The sequence below is a fragment of the Rhinopithecus bieti genome, unplaced genomic scaffold (genome assembly GCF_001698545.2).
Source record: "Rhinopithecus bieti isolate Rb0 unplaced genomic scaffold, ASM169854v2 scaffold_39870, whole genome shotgun sequence".
NCBI lineage: Eukaryota > Metazoa > Chordata > Mammalia > Primates > Cercopithecidae > Rhinopithecus > Rhinopithecus bieti.
In genome coordinates, this window is record NW_016817144.1 from 908422 (window position 1) to 929557 (window position 21136).

General features: G+C 36.7%; 1 protein-coding gene across 3 annotated transcripts in view; it reads left to right on the top strand.

Annotated features, from left to right (window-relative positions):
- HELZ (helicase with zinc finger) overlaps positions 1-21136 on the top strand; it is a 173917-nt gene that overhangs the window by 57208 nt on the left and 95573 nt on the right. For all 3 annotated transcript variants that reach the window (XM_017855843.1, XM_017855841.1, XM_017855842.1), the window contains 4 exons: positions 1122-1320; positions 1779-1886; positions 2867-3164; positions 13800-14067. In XM_017855843.1, the coding sequence (XP_017711332.1) occupies positions 1122-1320; positions 1779-1886; positions 2867-3164; positions 13800-14067 (873 nt within the window). The remainder of the gene's footprint in view (positions 1-1121; positions 1321-1778; positions 1887-2866; positions 3165-13799; positions 14068-21136) is intronic.

Below are 21136 nucleotides of genomic sequence, written 5' to 3' on the forward strand. Positions count from 1 at the left end.
TAAAAAAAAAAAAAAAAAAAATTATCAAGGTATTTTATTTTTATCTGTTTTTGATCACTGAATTGTCAGTTGAATTTTCTGAGTTGTAAACGTTGAGAAATCATTGACTCTGTTTCCTTTAAAATGAACATTTATAATTTATTCCCTTGAATTTAACATGACTGTTGAATAAATTTGTGACTCTGTAATATAAAACTTTTATTCTAAATTTATTTAAAACTTCAAGCAAGTTAATATATTTTCAGTGAAATATAGGTAATAGTAATGTAGAAAAGAGTAAAATCACTGTGTTTAAAGGTGAAAAGTAAAAGCCTTAAAATGGTAATTAATCATATGTTAACTTTTTTCAGAATGAATTTCCCATATGTAGAAAAATTTTTTAAGGTCCTTATGATTTTGGGAAGTAGGGCATACCTGTGTGTGAGCAGCAAATCCACTTGATGTCAGTGTTGCTTTAAAAAAATCGTACTCTGGCTGGGCATGGTGGCTAACACCTATTATCCCAGCCCTTTGGGAGGCTGAGGTGGGTGGATCAAGAAATCAGGAGTTCAAGACCAGCCTGGCCAAGATGATGAAACCCCATCTCTACTAAAAATACAAAAACTAGCCAGGCGTGGTGGCAGTCGCCTGTAATCCCAGCTCCTTGGGAGGCTGAGGCAGAGAATTGCTTGAACCTGGGAGGCAGAGGTTGCAGTGAGTCGAGATTACACCATTGCACTCCAGCCTGGGTGACAGAGTGAGACTCTGTCTCAAAAAAAACCAAAAAAACAAAACGAAAACAAAAACAAAACCCAGTTATTCTAAGAGGAATTGTATAATAGAGTCCTTATATGACCAAAGAAGCTACTTTTTAGTGCCTCTTTTGGAGGGCCGACGTGAATAGCTATGCCTTAGGATCCCCTAATTCCAGAGAAAGTCAGTGAATAATATGGGGAGTTGATGTTTTGATAAACTGTTGTAAATGTTCTCTAAACCTCTTCTCCCTCTGTACGATAAATATGGCCTTTCAGCACATGAAGTTTTGTTTTTCTTATTGAAGAATCAGAGGGCAAATGCTGGGAGTTTATTTTTAAATGGTTCAACAAAGTATATGATAAAACAGTCTTTCCTATTCTACTTAGATTTTTAGAGCAAGGAATCTGTAGGTATGGTGCCCAGTGTACTTCAGCACATTCCCAGGAAGAACTAGCAGAATGGCAGAAAAGATATGCTTCACGGCTGATAAAATTGAAACAGCAAAATGAGAATAAACAGCTCTCAGGCAGTTACATGGAAACCTTGATAGAAAAGTGGATGAATTCATTGTCTCCTGAGAAAGTGGTGAGGAAAATAAGCTACATTATTTTTTGTTTGTCTTAAACAATGAACTTGAGTCTTGACTTTATTATGTGCTCTATTTTGGTTTATTTCCTTATCTTCTTTGCAAAGAACTTGATTCTGATAGAATGATGTTTTTAGTAGCTGTAGTAGACCCATTTGTTAAAATGAAGAGCAGAACTAAGCCGTTTGTTTGAAGATTTGCCTGTACCGTATTAATTACCTTCATTCAGGCAGTTTTTGAGTGCCATTTTGTGGTGGTGATTAATTTTCTTCCCTCTCTTATTTTAGCTTTACTATATTTTGTTCTTATCAAAATTACTGAAAATGAAGGTATAAAATACTTTGCTCTGTAAACAGTTCCATCATCATCTTAACTGTTAACATTTATTTCCCATGCAAAAGATTTTGTTTGTGCCCTTAGCAATAAAAACATAACGTAAATTGCTGTCTGTTTTCAGCTTAGTGAATGTATAGAAGGAGTAAAGGTAGAGCACAATCCTGACCTGTCAGTTACTGTCAGCACTAAAAAATCCCACCAGACATGGACCTTTGCTCTCACCTGTAAGGTATGAATTTTGTGCTAAAGCATATAAGTTGTGTTTAATTTTCTCAACTCTTTTGTGACCTTTGAATCTCTGTGTTAAAACAATATTGAAAATATTTTAATCTAAGCATATTATATATAGGTTCTAAAGTGTATTTCTGTATTTTGATTATTAAAAGTACAGTTTTAAAAATACTTTTAGATGAAATCTTTGTAGATATTTAGGGTGCTTTCATATTTATTTATTTGGTAAAGAGATCTTTGACATATTGTCTTCTAAACTTGGGACATAGGATGGGGTTCATGGCTTGTAAATAACTACTTAAAATTGTTAAATATAGCAGTTCTAAGATTTTAAACCGTAACAACTTGTTTTTATATTTGGTATGATGAAGTCACAAATTCTGTGATAATGGTTTTTTAATATGGGGCATTTTCTGCAGTGCTTCACATCTTAAATTATAGTAGTCAAAGTTTAAGACTGAAGCAAAATAAACAGTTTCTATGAGTATGCTCAGTGGAAAAGTTTTGTCTTTTTTGTGGCATTTCTTCCGCTGTACTTTCTGTATCTAGAGATGAAAAATTTAAGAACAGTTAGCTTCAGCCTTGAACCCAATCCAGTGCTTTCAGAGGTAACTGCCCTCTTATGAAGGCTTCCTACTTGAGGCTACATGAAACTTTTGTAGGCGAAGAGTATGGAAAGTTGAAGATTGATGGTTATATAGGGTGATAGCTTTTGCCACAATGAAAAATGAACATGTCATAGGAAGAGAAGGGAGGCTAACGATATAGCATAAATATATAATTTTAACAACTGATTTTTTAAAAACCCTTCTGATTTTTATCTTAAATGGCTTATAAGCACAATTTGTGTTTTAACATAGTATCTTAGAAGCTTGGGGAAGTTAAAGTCCCTGATGGAGATATTTTCATTGAAGAGCCCAATTACAATTGGATTTTTCACCCCCTTGTACTCAATGAATTATTTTAACTTCCTTGTAGCCTGCAAGAATGCTGTATCGTGTAGCATTGCTTTATGATGCTCATCGTCCTCATTTTAGTATCATTGCAATATCTGCCGGAGATAGTACTACCCAGGTATCACAAGAAGTCCCAGAAAACTGTCAAGAATGGATAGGAGGAAAGATGGCCCAAAATGGATTAGATCATTACGTGTATAAAGTCGGGATAGCATTTAACACAGAAATATTTGGAACTTTTCGCCAAACCATAGTTTTCGACTTTGGATTGGAACCAGTACTCATGCAAAGAGTAATGATTGATGCAGCTTCTACAGAAGGTAATATTTAGACTTTTTTTTCCCTGATACAATGTATTAAAAAGCAACATTTAAAGATATGTGTTGGCCCCTGAATATATTCCATGGATAGGAAGAGAATAATAATAATGAAAAAAAAATCACAGATTAATTGACTCATTTACTGTGTAATGGGCTTATAATGGTTCACACTGTGCCCTCATGTCTTCATAGAGCCACCAGGCAAAGCTTGGGCTTTGGGGTTCCCCCACCTTGTTTGAGTAGATGATCAGGCCTGTTTTGGTCTACCAATTTCATTTCACAGTAGGATGGTTTTAGCACAGTAATATCTTTCAATATTAGTTTGGGTAGAATATCATTTTAATGGTAATTGTGTATATACCTACAATGTTTATTTTCATGTCCTATTGACTAGTTAACTTTGCTGATGTTAGTACATTATTTCTGAATGAAAAGTCTTGAATATAATAAGCCTTCATAAATCATTTTGTGCACCCACTAGTGTTAAGGAGGCCAAGGTGCCTTTAATTAAATCTGCTCTTTGGTTTTGGAAAGAGGTCCCTGGTTTCAACATGTAAGTGTGACATAAGGAATTACTTTGTACATTGTCAATTTATTGCCTATACCTAAATTTTATGCCAAGATCCAACAGGACAAAGAAAGGACATGTTAGCCCACATTTCCTTTGCTCTTAGTTGGATTTATAGGTGTTCTATTCTGTTTAACAAAAACTAAATATTTATTTAACAAACACTTCAAAAAGCAGAACTGTATGAAACTTGTCTTTTTATTGACTATAACTAACCATATTATGGAGGACGTTTTTTGCTATGTACCATAATGTCCCATTCATGAGAACCTAGAAGAAGTTGTTTTTCTTATGAGCCAATGCTAGACTTTTATTTTTTTGCAAATAGTGAAAAGGTGAAATTGGTCTGTCTTCTTCTTTACTTTAGCTGCTAGTAAGGTTGAAACAATGATGGTGCCCAAATTTAACAATTGTTCGGTGACATCTTCTTCTGTGTGTGCTGATACTACCCAGACTTCACTTTACCCTTATTTCCCACTGACTTGGATCCCTTTTACTTGTTTTTATTCTGTAGTGTGTATTTTTGTCATCTTTTCAGTACTCTTTGGAATCAGAATAAATTTCCATAGCTAAATAGATATGGTAGTTGATAAAATTAAAAAAAGTATTTGGCTTATATATATTAGCATAGTATTTGGCAAATTCTTTCTGCAGAGGGCCAGACAGTTAATATTGTAGGTGTTGCAGGGCAGGTGATCTCTGTTGCAACTACTGAGCTCTGCGTTGTAATGAGAAAGCAGCCATAGACAATGCATAAGCAAATGGGTGTGAGTGACTGTGTTCCAATAAAACTTTATTTTCAAAAACAATGGCTGCATTTGACTTTCGTGTTGTAGTTTGCCTACCCCATACTAGTAAGTTGCTTTTAGAGACCAGACCTTGAGAACCACTAGGCAGCATCCTTTTTAAATCATAAAGAGATTTAAGTCATAAAGAGAGACCAACATACATTTCCTACTCTCAAATATAACTGTAAAGGATGTTCTTGGCTTACGTGTGGGTTGTATTTTAGAAGTTTGCTTGTAGATTAGTGGCTTATAGCTCAGACTCCTTTACCCATAGAAATGTTTATAAGTGTTGTCAAGAATTCTTATTAGTTAATAAAATATTTCATTAATAATGTAAAATGTTAAATGTCTGCAGTAAAATGTGAAAGAACGATACTATTAAAACAGATGATAATTAGAGAAGGTGGTGATGAAGAAGAACTCGGGGTACTTTCATAGGCTTGGGAAGAGTAAAAGTACTTTGACTACTTCTGCCTCAGATATGTGTTACTTTTCTAGTTGGAGAAGAACAGTGGACAAAATTCAGAGTCAAGTAGAAAAGGATTTGAATCCTGATTTTCAGCTTATTACGTATGTGAGCCTAGGCAGAGTACTCAGCTTTTCTGGGCTTCATGGGGAAACATCTCTAAAATGGGGCTAGTAATATCTGTCATAGATTATTGTGAGAACCCGAAGCCTCGTACAACATCTGGCTCATAATAGACATTTAGTTAATAGTAGCTATTATGTTTATAATTAGCCTTGATTAGGATAATTTCTGGCTTATACATGAAAGGAAGAAAGTAGGAAAAGAGAAGAGTTGGGTTTTTTTTGTTTCTTTATTTTGTTTTTGTTTTTTAAAATGAGGACTCGGACTAGGGTTCAAGTAGAGGACTTAAAGAGCAGAGAGGAAGACCCGAGTCCTTGAGGCCACAGTGCCTGCAGATCTTGGCAACAGAACACAATGTAGGAATTGAAAGCGTAGTTTTCCAAGATGACTGATGTTTTGAGCCTGGTAGCAGGAAGAAACAAAGAGTCTCCTTTCTGATGTTTCTAATATATCAGTTTGAAAATGTTTTAAGTGTTACATTTCATTCAGATTTGGTAGAGGGGTTTATACAGACGAGGATATCCTCCTCTTTTTTTAATAATACCATATCCTTTTTTTAGTGACTTCTTTGTAGTTTACCTTTTTTCCTTTAAGTAAGATTTTACTTTTAAATCTTGTGATAGAAAATAATTGAAAAAACTTAAGCATTTTCTTGAACTAATTTGGAAACATTAACATGATTTCACATAGTGAAATTTGTTTAAAGACAAAGGAAAAATAACGAGCAATATGAAATCTACAAAATGCATTTTCTTATGTAAGATTTTGAAAGTTGGGGAAAGGAAAACTTAGATCTAGGTTTTAGTCAAGCTAGATGACATTGGGCTAACTTTTTTTAGTCATCAGCATAATGACTTATGCAATGTTACCCTTAAAATTGATGTCATTGAATATCTTACCATTTTGTTAATTCTTAAAATTTTTATTACGTGACTACATTTGTTTCAGTGTGATTATGTGGAGAGTCCTAACAGAATTGTGAAGAAGTGAAAGCAGAATATAAGTAGTGTAATATTTATTTCTTGCTTTTATCTTAGTACTATTACAGTTAGTGTTTTGATTAGCACGGGAGAGTCTTTGTCAGCAGAAAATATGTTTATGGGCAAACAATTTGTTTATGTGAAATTACAATTTTATAAAATGTTCTGAGACAATAAAAATGTAAAATGGCAGTGTCCTATTTTGTATCTTTTCCTGGAATACTTGTGTGGACAACATTCAGAGACACTGAGAGCAAGATAACTACTTTGTTAAATTGGTGACAATCTGACAGCCTGGCTAATTTGATCTTCAGCCTCAGCCAGTTCATCAATGGATCTTCCTTTGCCTGAAATTATGAGAAAAGTGTCATTCCAGGTATAAGTTGGCCAGATGCAATTGGGAATTGAATTAGGTCTGGGATCTGTCATATTTCCAAACAGTTTTGAAAATATTATAAATTATAATATAATTTGGTTTTTCCATACACAAGAAAACTTAGTGATTCAGTGAAACTGGAATTGGATTGGGAAATAGCTCTATTTATTTTATTTATTTATTTATTTAGAGACAGAGTCTTGCTCTGTTGCCCAGGCTGGAGTGCAGTGGTGCGATTATAGCTCACTGCAGCCTTAAACTCCTAGGCTTGAGTGATCTTCCCACCTCAGCCTCCTAAGTAGTTGAGACTATGGGTGCACACTATCATGCCTGGCTAATTAAAAAAAAAATTTTTTTTTGTAGAGACAGGTTCTTGCTGTGTTGCTCAGGCTGGTCTTGAAGTCCTGGGCTCAAGTGATCCTTCTACCTCAGCCTCCCAGAGTGCTGAGATGATAGGCATGAGCCACCATGCCCGGCCAGTATGTTTCCTTTTTTTTTTTTTTTTTTTTTTTTTTTTTGATACAGAGTCTCACTCTGTTGCCCAGGCTGGAGTGCAGTGGCGCGATCTTGGCTCACTGCAAGTTCTGCCTCCTGGGTTCACACCATTCTCCTGCCTCAGCCTCCCAGGTAGCTGGGACTACAGGCGCCTGCCACCACGCTGGCTAATTTTTTGTATTTTTAGTATAGACAGGGTTTCACCGTGTTAACTAGGATGGTCTTGATCTCCTGACCTCATGATCCACCCGCCTCGGCCTCCTAAAGTGCTGGGATTACAGGCGTGAGCCACCGCGCCCGGCCTATGTTTCTTTTTTTTAGAGATTACTCCTTCTCAGTGGGAAATATTTATTGCCTCCTGCACTTGATTGGCTGTTCATTGTTTTAAGCAAGTTTTGTCCTTAAATGAATGCTGGAAACATATTTCTCTTGCATAAAGTTATAAATTTGGACCATGCTAGGCTGTGTGTTAGCTTAGCATTTTCTAAATTGTGTTCCACTAAAATTAATAGTAACACCTAAGGTGTAGAATTCCTTGTACAAATAAGTGTAGAAATGCAGCATGCATTATTTCTCTCTCAGAGAATCACAGTGTAGCTCAATCATTGGCTCTCAGTGTCTGTCAAACTGATATATTCATGTAACTTAGTTATATTAGTATTACTCATTGAAACTTAAAATCAAGTTATATAGCAAATGTTTATATTTCTTTAGTTCATTCAATATTGAACTAAAAATCCTACTTACTTTAGTTAATTCAAATTCGAATTGGAGGAAGATAAACGTAGGTTTTGGGTTTTTTTTTTTTTTTTTTTTTTTTTTTTTTTTTACTATTACTGTCACTATACCTCAAGCATCCAGACCTTTTCTGTTTGTAGGCCATGAACAAACATTTTTTTTTTCTCTAGTCATTTTGGCAATCCTGGAAACTCTTTAGGAAATATGAGTGACTTTAGCTTTGCTTTTTCTAGTTTTTTTTTTCCCTTGTTGGGGAGATTCAGGTTCATTAGAAGACACTATATACTAAAAAAGTTTTGGACGAAGGATATGCTTTTCAAAATACGTGGCAAAAGGCATCTGCAAAGGAAGGAAGCTATTGAGTTATCCCCTGTTTAGAAAACAGACTGCATTCTTATGGTTTATACCACAACTTGATTAATGGAAAATTTTTGTTTGGCAAAATTGATTTGGAATTCTGTTTTGAATATCTGGAAGCAACATGTTGAAAATGAACTCTTGTGGTTAAATATAGACACTTGATATCATATGTATCTCTAGTTTGAGTCTAGCTGTCTATGTTAACATTAACATTAAAGTTTAGTCTATCTTAGAAAGTATTCCCAACTACCAAAGTTGTTGGTAAGTGAAGAGCATATTATATATCTACATAATGTGTAATCAGAAAAGTAATAGAAAAATAGACTTAGTTTGTCAATAAAAGAAACAAAACTGAATAGAAGCATGTAAAAAGCATGAGGTATTTCTTAATGCTCTTACTCTGCTGTTTTAACTTTTTGTTAGCCTCTTTCAGAGAGAGAAATAGGGACAGTTAACATGGACGAGCTGAGAGATACTCACCTTGCTTCCATGTGGCAGTTTGGGTGAAAGAAAGGGTATAGAAATGGGTCACTGAAGCGGTCGTTTGGGATTACTGTGGGATTTTATTTTATTGGTAATTTGGGCAGTCAAGATTTGTAAAGCCACATACCAAAATATTTTCTAAGGAAGAGTGTGGTATCTGATTTTGGAATTAGGAAGCATTTCATCTCATTGTCTAACTCCTAGATAAATATAGCAGGTTTTAATACATTCCATATTTAACACCCATTTATTGCCTGCCTCTTACATGTCAGCCCTTGTGCTGGGTACTTAGAACACTCGATTTCCCCACCCCTTATTTTCTTCTTATCTACCCTTCAGGTCCTGTTAAAGGTATTTTTCAAGTCTGCTATACTATATACTTCAAGACGAAACAAACCCACCCTTTGGATGCTTTATTAGAATAGTAAAGATGTGGTTGAAATGCAGGCTCTGCTATTCTCAGGGTCAGAAGGCCAAGGGAAGTTGGGAAATGTATCTTGTGTCAGACTAGTTATTTCAACCTTGAATTCTATTTTTGATAGCGGAACCCCTTCAAAAGACTATGTTATCTTCAAAAGATTAGGTATATTCTAATTATCTCTAACTTTTTCTTACAGATTTCTATTAAAATCTGTTTATAGTTTTTGCCTAGCACATCTCAGGGTAACACATTCCATAGGTCTATAATTTCTGTCGAGTTTGCTTTGAGATTTATTATTATAGGAATTGGTTAATAAGTCAGTGTAAAAGTTAAATTCCTAAATGATTTTATGAAATTGATCCTAACCTGCTTACTTCTCATCTTTTTGTTTTTTTTTTGATACCGAGTCTTGCTCTGTCACTCAGGCTGGAGTGCAGTGGCGCAATGTTGGCTCACTGCAACCTCTGCCTCCTGGGTTCAAGTGATTCTCCTGCCTCAGCCTCCCGAGTAGCTGGGACTACAGGCAAGAGCCATCACGCCTGGCTAACGTTTTTTGTATTTTTAATAGAGATGGGGTTTCGTCATGTTGACCAGGCTGGTCTTCAACTCCTGACCTCAGGTGACCTGCGACCTGAGCCTTCCTCGGCATTATCCCAAAGTGCTGGGACTTACAGGGCCATGAGGGCCACCCATACCCTGGGCCATTTCCTCCAACTTTCCCAGTGTTTTTCACCTTCGGCTTCCCAAAGTGCTGGGATTACAGGCATGAGCCACCATACCTGGCCATTTCTCAACTTTCCAGTGTTTTTCACTTTAGCCTAATCTAGGCTGAAGAAAATGCATGCCAAGTATGCACTGTCTCAGGCTGCCCTGAGTGCTGAGGTGTTAGCAGGTACGCATGTGCTGTTGGTGGAGATGACAAAGAGCCCCAATAGAAGTCATGCCCAGTGTCCCCATAAGGGACCCATGTCCTTCCTCTGTTTACTAGGTGACCTTTAAGCACTGTAGGTTAGGTGGGTCATTAAATCAATTTAGTAAGTTTCTTTGTACAAGTGAGAGGAATGGAGCTGGAAGTTTGACTCAAATTCAGATGAAGTAGGGAAAGAGAAATGGGTTTTGCATACCATATCCTTAGTAGTAGTCACTGGCCACAGTTCATTTTTGACATCCAAGTTGAAGACAGATCAGTAGTTTGTAGGTTTTTTGTTGCTGGCATGTGTGGATTTTTTTTCAAGATTCGTTTTGCTCCTCTACTTTTCCTTTCCCCTGCACTGTGTTTAAAGTCATTAAAAGAAGTAAATGGAATAAAATTTAGCATTGTTTGAGAATTGTTTTGAAATTCCTGTGCTACCTGCTAAAGACACTTAACATTTCCATTTTTATGGATACATAATAGTTGTATATATTTATGAAGTATGTGTGATATTTTGATACAAGCATTTAAGAGTTTCATAAAATCAAGGTGGGAATCGGTACTATATAGATAAAATGAGAAAAACAAACACTGCTATTGCTCATGCCACTTTCCCCCAAAAGCCTAAATACTGTTAACCCAGAGTAGAAAAGCTTTCTGCATTTTGTTTGTATATTAGGTAGGTGATTCAAAAAGCATTTTCAAGGGAAAGCTCTGTCATTTTAGATTTGTTCTTGTCTCGGCTACTTAAGCATCGGTTAGGAGTAACTAGTGAGTTTTTAAAGTATATGAACATAATAGTAATCTAGGCATAGTCTGAATTAATTTTATTAAAGTGAAATGTAAAATAAAATTATGAAATATAATCTCCCCACCACCAAAGAGTAGTTAGATCTCCTTTAAAAACTACATACTAAATAGATTCCTTACTATTATGTAGGGTTTAGTATTTATTTATTTATTTTTTGAGATGGAGTCTGGCTCTGTCTCCAGGCTGGAGTGCCGCAGGGCGATCTCGGCTCACTGCAACCTCTGCCTCCTGGGTTCAAGTGATTCTCCTGCTTAAGTAGCTGGGATTACACACGCACGCCACCACTCCCGGCTAAGTTTTGTTTTTTGTTTTTTTTTTTGAGACGGAGTCTTGCTCTGTAGCCCAGGCTGGAGTGCAGTGGCGTGACCTTGGCTCACTGCAAGCTCCGCCTCCCGGGTTCACGCCATTCTCCTGCCTCAGTCTCCTGAGTAGCTGGGACTACAGACGTCTGCCACCACGCCCGGCTAATATTTTGTATTTTTTTTTGGTAGAGATGGCGTTTCACCGTGTTAGCCAGGATGATGTCGATCTCCTGACTTCGTGATCCACCTGCCTCGGCCTCCCAAAGTGCTGGGATTACAGGCGTGAGCCACTGCGCTCGGCAGTTTTTATTTATTTTTAAAGAGTTGGTTATTTGATATGTCACTGTAATACGCTATTTCTCTTTTTGGCTTTTGAATTAAGGACAAAAATTATATACCTCCTTGTTATTTTGATAATAATTAGCCTCTGATCTTTAGTGATGGTATAATCTATGTTAGGGGTATTGGTATTTATAAAATTTCAATACTTTTTGTAGCTATGATCTAATGAATGATAATTACGGCAGTTTTCAATTTCAAAGTCTTTTTTTTTTTTTTCCTTTTCTTTTGAGACAGAGTCTTACTCTGTCACTCAGGCTAGAATGCAATGGTGCAGTTTCGGCTCATTGCAGCCTTCACATCCTGGGCTCAAGCAGTTCTCCTGCCTCAGCCTCCCAAGTAGCTGGGATTACAGGCGCCTGCTACCATGCCTGGCTAATTTTTTTATATTTCGCTTCCTCCCTCCCCTCCCTCCCCTCCCTCCCTCCCTCCCTCCTTCCCTCTCTCCCTTTCTTTCCTTTTTCTTTTGAAATGGAGTCTCACTCTATCACCCAGGCTGGAGTGCAGTGGCACGATCTTGGCTCACTGCAACCTCTGCCTCCCAGGTTCAACTGATTCTCCTGTCTCAGCCTCCTGAGTAGCTGGGATTACAGGTGCACACCACCATTCCTGGCTAATTTTTTATATTTTAGTGGAGACTGGGTTTCACTGTGTTGCTCAGGCTGGTCTTGAACTCCTGAGCTCCGACAATCCACCCGCCTCAGCCTCCCAAACTGCTGGATTACAGGCTTGAGCCACCGTGCCCGGCAGCTTTTGTATTTTCAATAGAGACCAGATTTCTCCATGTTGGCTATGCTGTTCTGGAACTCCTGACCTCATGTGATCCTCCCACCTCAGCTTCCTAAAGTACCAGGATTATAGGTGTGAGCCACTGTACCTGGCTGTCAAAGTGATTTAGGAAGAAAATGTGGTTAGTGTACATTAGGAAACTTCTGCTTTTGAGGCTGTTGCAAAAACAGACCATCAATCCAGAGTATTTTTTTTAATGATAGCTAATTTTATCATATATTTTAATTTTTTTTTGTTTTTTTTAGAGATAGGGTCTTGCTATGTTGTTCAGTCTAGTCTTGAACTCCTGACCTCAAGTGATCCTCCTGCCTCGGCCTCCCAAAGTGCTGGGGTTACAGGCAGGAGCTACTGTGCGCAGCCCCAATCCAGAGTATTTTTAAAGTGCAAGTTTTTAATAAGCAAACCATCTTTACATTTGATCGTTATAATGTTATTTGTGTTGCCATTTGAGAAATAAAACTGGCATGTAAAAATGCCTTTTCAAGGAGCAAAGATTAGAAATTATTAAGATTATTAGCATAAGCTATTTGCCACTATTGAGACACTGACCTTGGTGCATGACTAGGCTCATGTTTATAATATATACGTAACATTTAAATGTTGCCAAATCTCTCACTAAAAAAGACATGACAATTATGCATTATGTTGTCATTTCAAAGAGAGTTTAGGACAATTTGTACTTTGGAGACTGATCTTTGTCTAACTTTTAATTATTTCTTCCTAAAATTTTAATCTGAGTTGTGAAACCGTCTTTCCAATCATGTTATGTCAAAATCTTGGTGTAATATGTCAGTAAGATTACATTTTTTTTCTTTTGGTTTTCTTTTTATAGGTATATGTATGTTTCACTCAATAGAAAAGTAATATGCTGTACATATAGAGTGAGCCAACCCAGTGCTTAGAGTTGATGTTACTATGGGTTTCATCTTGTGCTGGTATTGTGCTGCTTGTTTTTCCCTGATATGTCAGAACTTGAACAGTCATTTGTTTTGACATTGTGCCCTACTTACAGTATGATTTAATGGAGGCTAACCTGGATTTTTTGGAAATGACATTTGAATGGCATTGTACTGCATTTTCATAAGGACTTAGCAGTGTTTTACATTAATGCTTTCTAAAAGATTTTTGTTTGTAGTAAGTTGACTTTAAGATACTGTAGTTTCATTGTGCTTTATCACACAAGAAAAGATTTAACCTTTTACAGTTTTTGATCTTCTCTTTCTATAATGGGATGGGTATTGGTAGTAGGAAGAGAAGGTGATTATCATCTGATAAAACCTATGAAGAATTTATCGTATCTTTTTCATGCAGACCAGATTTCTCTTGACTGAAGAGTTAAGTTCTAAATGTTAATCTGTATTTTAAAAATGTTAATAATTTCTAGTATTTCTAGAAATTATTCTAGAAATTATATAGTCTAATATTTCTAATATTAAAAGTGTTAATTTCTATAAAAAGTTTTTTTTTGAAACATGGATTTATACTAATGTTACTTTGTTTTGTTTTGTTTTTTGATATGGGGAAAATAGTCAATGGGTATTTGTGTTGTTTTGTTTTTAAGAATTTCAGCTCTACCATATACAATTCTCATACAAGAATATGTAATGTATTTAAGAATGTTAATGTTATTTAAAAATTTTAATGTTCTGTTTCTTTATAAATGTGTTTTTTGTTTCCATTTAGATCTCGAATACCTGATGCATGCAAAACAGCAGCTAGTAACCACAGCTAAACGTTGGGATTCTTCCTCTAAGACTATTATAGATTTTGAACCTAATGAAACTACTGATTTGGAGAAGAGCCTTCTTATCAGATACCAAATTCCCCTCTCTGCTGACCAGCTATTTACCCAGTCTGTTTTAGACAAATCATTGACCAAGAGCAACTATCAGTCACGGTTACATGACCTTCTTTATATTGAGGAGATAGCCCAGTATAAAGAAATCAGCAAGTAAGTTACTTTAGAAACACTTTAAAACAAAAACTCTCCCCTTTGGATGGTATTTTTAATCTTTAAAATGGAAGTGTGCCTAAGTGAAGACAGGTAGTAAATGGTTGTTATTCAATAAGTGTATTCTATCTTTAAATGAAATATGAGCTTCTTAAGGCAAGAACTGTATCATGCTCACCATGGTATCCCTTTTTTTTAAGCACATAGTTCATTTCTATAAGACCTTACTAAACATCTATTAGGGGACAAGCTCTTTGCCACATGCCGGGAGTATAAATCTGTGGTTCCTGCTCTTAAGGAGCTTTCAGTTAATGGTAGTTGTAGCAAGCACTGAATGAATATTTGTTGGACAGATATACAACAACTGAAAGAGACCACATATTTTGAAAAGTTGTTTTAAGAATGAAATTATTTAGATTTTCAGGAAAACAAGTTGATAATAAAATAGCTTTATAGCAGCTTATAAATACCTTAATATATTTTACATTTTATCCATATGCCACTTGATTAAGACCAAGTACTTAAAAGCTTATTTGAATTATTTTAGGAAAATAATCTCAGAAAAGAAAGTTAGGGTGAGGGAAGATGTTAGTGAAATAGTTGTATTTGGTAGTAGCTGTCTATTAATATATTTTGGATAAACTGGAGACAAGCCTTAAAAACTAAACCACAATTATGAGACCTGAATTCATTTTTATAAGTAGTTTTACTTTTAAATACAGCTGAACCAGCATATTTTTCTTCTCCAGGATGCCTTATGGTTCCTTATCATTAGTATTATTAATAAATACTGAACACTCATTAAGAGTATATTCAGGGCCAGGCGCGGTGGCTCAAGCCTGTAATCCCAGCACTTTGGGAGGCCGAGGCGGGCAGATCACGAGGTCAGGAGATCGAGACCATCCTGGCTAACACGGTGAAACCCCGTCTCTACTAAAAAACAAGAAAATTAGCCGGGCGGGGCGCCTGTAGTCCCAGCTACTCGGGAGGCTGAGGCAGGAGAATGGCGTGAACCCGGGTGGGGGGCAGAGCTTGCAGTGAGCCGAGATCGCGCCACTGCACTCCAGCCTGGGGCACAGAGCAAGGCTCCGTCTTAAAAAAAAAAAAAAAAAAGAGTATATTCAGAAAAGGAAAAGAAAGTGAAAACTTACACATACTTTGGTTACCCTATTTATAGATTAGTTATGATTTAACTTTTGAAAATACCTAATTTCAAATTAAATACATGTAAAATTTACAAAGTCAGAGTATAGTTTTCATTGCTCTAAGACTAAATCCTGGCCCATTGATGGTCTCTTAAAAGGCTTTTATCACTTGTGTCTGTAGGCTGTTAGTTTATCAAATAAGAAGGACAGTGACTTGTATCATCTGTATTATTTATATTGTCATGGATTCCTTTTCCTTAGGAAAGAACACCATGATAAATCATAAATATTGGGATTAAATAGAATTTAAAAGCTTACCAGAATCCTGGAGACTATTTTTGAGTATCATAGTAGGAATTCAGAAAAAATTATATATTAACTTTTATTTGTTTAATATTTTATTAAGGTTTATAAATCATTCCATTACTTTAGAATGTGCACGTAAAGCCCAAAAAGCTTAGCATTATTATATTCAGAATAATCTTTTAAAAGTGGAAACTTGTCAGAATGGATAAAAGGAGAAACCCTACAAAATTGTAGAGGTTAAATACTGATCGAGTATCTAAGGCTGGGCGTGGTGGCTCACACCTGTAATTGTAGCACTTTGGGAGGCTGAGGTGGGTGGATTGCTTGTGCTCAAGAGTTTGAGACCAGTCTGGGCAACGTAGTGAGACCTCATCTGTACAAAAAGTTAAATAATCAGGCATGACGTGTGTCAGCTTGAGGGCTGAGCTGGGAGAATCGCTTGAGCCCAGGAGGTCTAGGCTTCAGTGAGCTGTGATTATATCACTGCCTGGGTGAGAGAGAGAGAGAGACCCTGTTTCCAAAAAAAAAGAAACTGGATAGTTGAAAGTGCACTGTTCGAGTACCTTGAAAGGCTTTCAAAGTCAGTATGAGAGGGCCTTAAAAATATTAGCACTGATGGCAAACTAAGTTGGTGTGATCTTTTAAAAAAATATTGTTACTATTTTGAGACAGGGTCTCACTCTGTCACCGAGGCTGGAATGCAGTGGCATGATTTTAGTTTACTGCAGCCTCAACCTTCTGGGCTGGGGTGATCCTCTGCAGCCTAACTGGAGAGTCTGAGTGACTGAGACTGCAGGTGTGCATCGCCACACCGGCTTCATTTTGTATTTTTCGTAGAGATGTGGTTTTGCCATATTGCCCAGGGAAGATCTGGAACTCCTGGGCTCAAGTGATCCACCCACCCTGGCCTCCCAAGGCGCTGGGATTACAGGCATGAGCCACTGCCCTAGCCCAGTTTGTGTGATCTATCTGGAGAGCTGTTTGGCAGTTTGTATCAAGGACCTTAAGTTTGAATCTTTTGTTGTGGCAATTCTACTTATGAGGAATCATAATGAAGCAATAATCAGAGTCAAAGATCTCTGGACACATGTCTTTCAAAGAGTAGTGAAAAATAAGTTAATTATGATATAGCTATATGATTGAATTTATATAACTTGAAATTATGTTCTTGAAGAATTTTTAATACAGTGATGATGCTCATGATATAGTATTAGGGAAGAAAATATGCTAGTTATAACACCTTATTGCCATTCTAATTTTATATGGATGCCTATACACATACATGTATGTATTTGTATATAAAAATGTTGGAAAGAAAGCAAAATGTTCTGGTTGGTGGACTAACAGGTGATTTTTATGTTGTAATAGTTTTCTCTACTTTTGAAATGTTCTTTAATGACCATATATTGCTCTTATAATTAAAAAAATGTGAACAAAGAAATGGAAACTGGTACATCATTAGTGGCAACACTTGCTGCTCATGGTGTAAAAAGCCCTTAGGTGTGAAAAGAAGAGATTGCGGTAAGGCAGTGGTAAGATAATGTAGAATGTTTTTATAGGAACTTCTGAGCTTTCTGTTTTCTTAAATCTTTAAAGTTATATCATATTTATTGACTCAAATAGGGATATTTACAAACTGAATGTAAATCAGCTGGATCACTATTGATGTGTTCTGTACACAACTACACAAGAGTTTTGAAGGATCTTCAAGATATAAATGATAATTTATTGCGACCTGCCTAACATGTGACAAGTAGTTACTGTGCTAGAGAATTCTGGAATTTCTGGTGATACTCTCACCTAAAGGTAACCCTGGATATGAAGGCTGGTAAATTAAATTTCTGAATTTGGCAGGCCTGTAAATGTTAATGAAGTGCAGTGCATAATTGGTACACATACAAAGAAACAGATCCAATAGTAATTAGAGTTCTCAGAATGCATCTGTAAGCAAGTAGACATAGATTGTGAAGATTTTCAAAAGTCTGTGACAGACTTCTGTTGCTTAAAAGAGTATTTTGTTTTCTCCTTACTCTTTAAACTTAATATTTATATGCATTTTAATGTTGCCTTGAATTTAATTTACCTTTGATTGTTAATTCTTTAAGTATAAATAACATAACTAAGATACATTTTTAAAATTTTTGGGGGAGGTCTCTGTGTAGCTGCTAAGCTATGGTGTAGTGCAGGGCTCAGTAACTTTTTCTGTAGAGGGTCAGCTAATAAATATTTTAGGCTTTGAGAATTTCATACAGGCCTGGTTGCATTTCTTCTTCTCTTTTTGTTTTTTGTAAAATCCACTGTCAGTTAAGGGCTATACAGAAAACGTCTGAAGGTTGGCTTTGGCCTTTGGGCTGTGCTCTAGTGTGTCTGACGGGGCCGTTTTGCTTGTCTGTTCGATCAATACCAGTCATCAGAGCAAACCCAAGTCACCATTAGAATCATGAAGAATGTTTTGTTGTGGTTTGAAACCCAATTTAGAGGTAGGAGACAATGGTATGCCTATATTGACTCATCTCTCTAAATGACTTGGGTATGTATTGACAGTAATAAGTGTGTTCTGAACACACTGAAGTTTGCCTCTTTGTGACATTGTGGTCAGATGTGCCACACAATTAGTAGGATATTTCCCAAGGTCCTGAGAATGTATCAGTCTTCTGTGAACTTTGACAGTTTAAGCAGAATATTTCCTTTTTTCTTTTCTTTTCTTTCTTTTTCTTTTTTTTTTTTTTTAAATGGAGTTTCGCTGTTGTTTGCCCAGGCTGGAGTGCAATGGTGCAATCTCGCTCACCAGAACCTCTGCCTCCTGGTTTCAAGCAATTCTCCTGCCTCAGCCTTCTGAATAGCTGGGATTACAGGCGAGTGCCACCATGCCCAGCTAATTTTGCATTTTTGGTAGAGATGGGGTTTCACCATGTTGGCCAGGCTGGTCTTGAACTCCTGACCTCAGGTGATCCACCTGCCTCAGCCTCCCAAAGTGCTGAGATTACAGGTGCGAGCTACCGCACCAGGCCAAAGCAGAATATTTGTAATCATGAAAGTAGTATCAAGGAGCTTCATACTAGTTTCTTACGTTTTGATGATAAGGTTTGCAAGACACTGAGGCAAGAGGATCACTTGAACCCATGAATTTGAGGTTGCAGTGAGCTGTGATCGCATCACTGCCCTCCTGCCTGGGCGACAGAGCAAGATCCCATCAGACTATGCCTTTTACATGGTCATTTTAGCATTTCTTTCTAGAAAGTAGATTGAAAAAAGGCTCCCAAGATTAGGTAAAATACATTTTGGTTTGGTTTGAGGCTGGATTTAATAATCTAGTTTTTTTTTTTTTTTTTTTTTAGGGGATGATTTTTTTCAAAGCAGTCCAGAAATTTCTTCTTAGGTTGTTTTAGTGTGAGATGTGTGTAAGTGATAAAGATAATACTACATTTCATTTCATTTAAGTTTTAGAAAATGCTTTTCTTTTGCGATTTGTTTGTTTTACTTCTATTATACTCAGTCACATGTTGGTGTGTGTTCAATAATGATTCTACTTTGAAGTGAAATCTGTTTGATTTTTAAGAGGTGCATTTCCAAAAGAAATGTACTTTAGCTGAAGCTATTGTGTCCATTAAACTGTGCATGCCTCATCAGGTCATCGTGCCTGGCTTCTCAATGCTAACAGCTGACATGACAGGCCTAGCGTGGGGTGCACATTTCATCATTTAGATGGGTGCTGCTTCTGTTGGTGATACCTCTGTTCTGTTGCTCTGCTTTAGTAAACTCAGGGATTGTTTTATTACTTTGGTTGATTTTTATTGTTCATATAGTCAGAAATCACATGAAATGAAAACACTGTAGGTTTGAAATTTTTGAAAAGTTGCACTCAAGAGATAGAATTGTTGCTAAGGTTGATAGAGCCATATTTCTCATTAGCCTAGAAGTGTCTTTTTAAGTCTATTGAGTATTCAATTGACTGTAATTCTGCCATTCCCTAAAAGGTTAGGGATTATGTAAACTTTAAGGTTGATTTTAAAATGTAGCATGCAACAATGAAAAGATGGTTTTTCTTCTTATTAAGAAATATCTTTGTTAATTGTAGGATATATTTTCTAGTTTAGGTATTTCTGAGTTATTAAATTTCAAAAAGTACATATTTTATTATTTAAGATTACTAACATAATTTTAGTTTTAGCCTGTTAATCTTATATACAAATTAATTGTTAGTAGCTATAACCTCTACTAGAAAGTCTATAATGTCTGCATCTTGAACATGTGATGAATTTTCTGTGGGAAAAGCTGCATTTCTTAAGGCTTTTATTTTATTTCTTAGCACTTCTAGTGCCTCTACCTCAAGAATTTTGTTACAAGACACAACCAGTGTCACAAGAGGATTCTCTTGTTGCTCTAAACTGTGAGATTAACTTTTCATGCCTGCTAAATTGTGATCAAGTGTTTTGGGATGGCGATTCTCAAATAGACATGAGTGACACTTTAATATATGGCTTAAGACCTGGGTGCGGTGGCTCACATCTGTAATCTTAGCACTTTGGAGGGCAGGTCTCACATCTGTAATCTTAGCACCAGGAGGGCAGGTCTTTTGAGCCCAGGAGTTTGAGACCAGCCTCGGCAACATGGCGAGACCCCATCTCTACAAAAAATACAAAAATCAGCTGGGTGTGATGGTGTGCACCCATGGTCCCTGCTACTCAGGAGGTTGAGGTGGGAAGATTGCGTGAGCTCAGGAGGTCAAGGCTGCAGTGAGTCAAGATTGTGCTACTGCACTCGAGCCTGGGTGACAGTGAGACCTTGTCTCAAAAAACAAAACAAAAAACTATTAAAAAAAAAAAATGGCTTAAGATAGTTGAGAAATATATGACAGGATTTCAAGAATATATTAGGAAATAATATAAAGTGGCTGAAGTGGGAATATGGTGCTTGGGAAAAAAATCAGATTATTAGAAAAACATAAAATTAATTAAGTGAAAAAAAATTATTGAATATTGAAGGTGTTAGGTTCTATGCTAGTCACTGCTGATTCTAAGGCAAGCAAAATATGTTTCCTTGTCCCCTGAAAGTTTGTAATCCAGTGGGGGAGAGACCCGTAAATACAGGGTTATAATAAAATATGATCAGCACTGTACTGGAGGAATGCACAAGGGCCCCCGTGGAAGAGGCACTTTTCCACCTTAGTGGAGAAAAGGAGGGTAGTCAAGTCAAGGAAGGGCTCACATCTGCTTTCTAGAGCAGATGGAATGTAAGTCGAACTTTGAGAAACAGGTAAGGATTCGTCAAGTTTAGAAGTAGGACAAGGCTGGGCGTGGTGGCTCACACCTGTAATCCCAGCACTTTGGAGGCCGAGGTGGGTGGATCACTTGAGTTCAGGAGTTCGAGACTAGCCTGGCCAAGATGGTGAAACCCTGTCTCTACTAAAAATACAAAAAATTAGCCTGGTCTGCTGGTGGGCACCTGTAATCCCAGCTACTTGGGAGGCTGAAGCAGGAGAATCACTTGAACCCAGGAGGTGGAGGTTGCAGTGAGCCGAGATGGGGCCATTGAACTCTAGCCCGGGCAACAAGAGTGAAACTCCGTTTCAAAAAAAAAAAAAAAAAAAAAAAAAAAGAAGAAAAAAATATATTGGT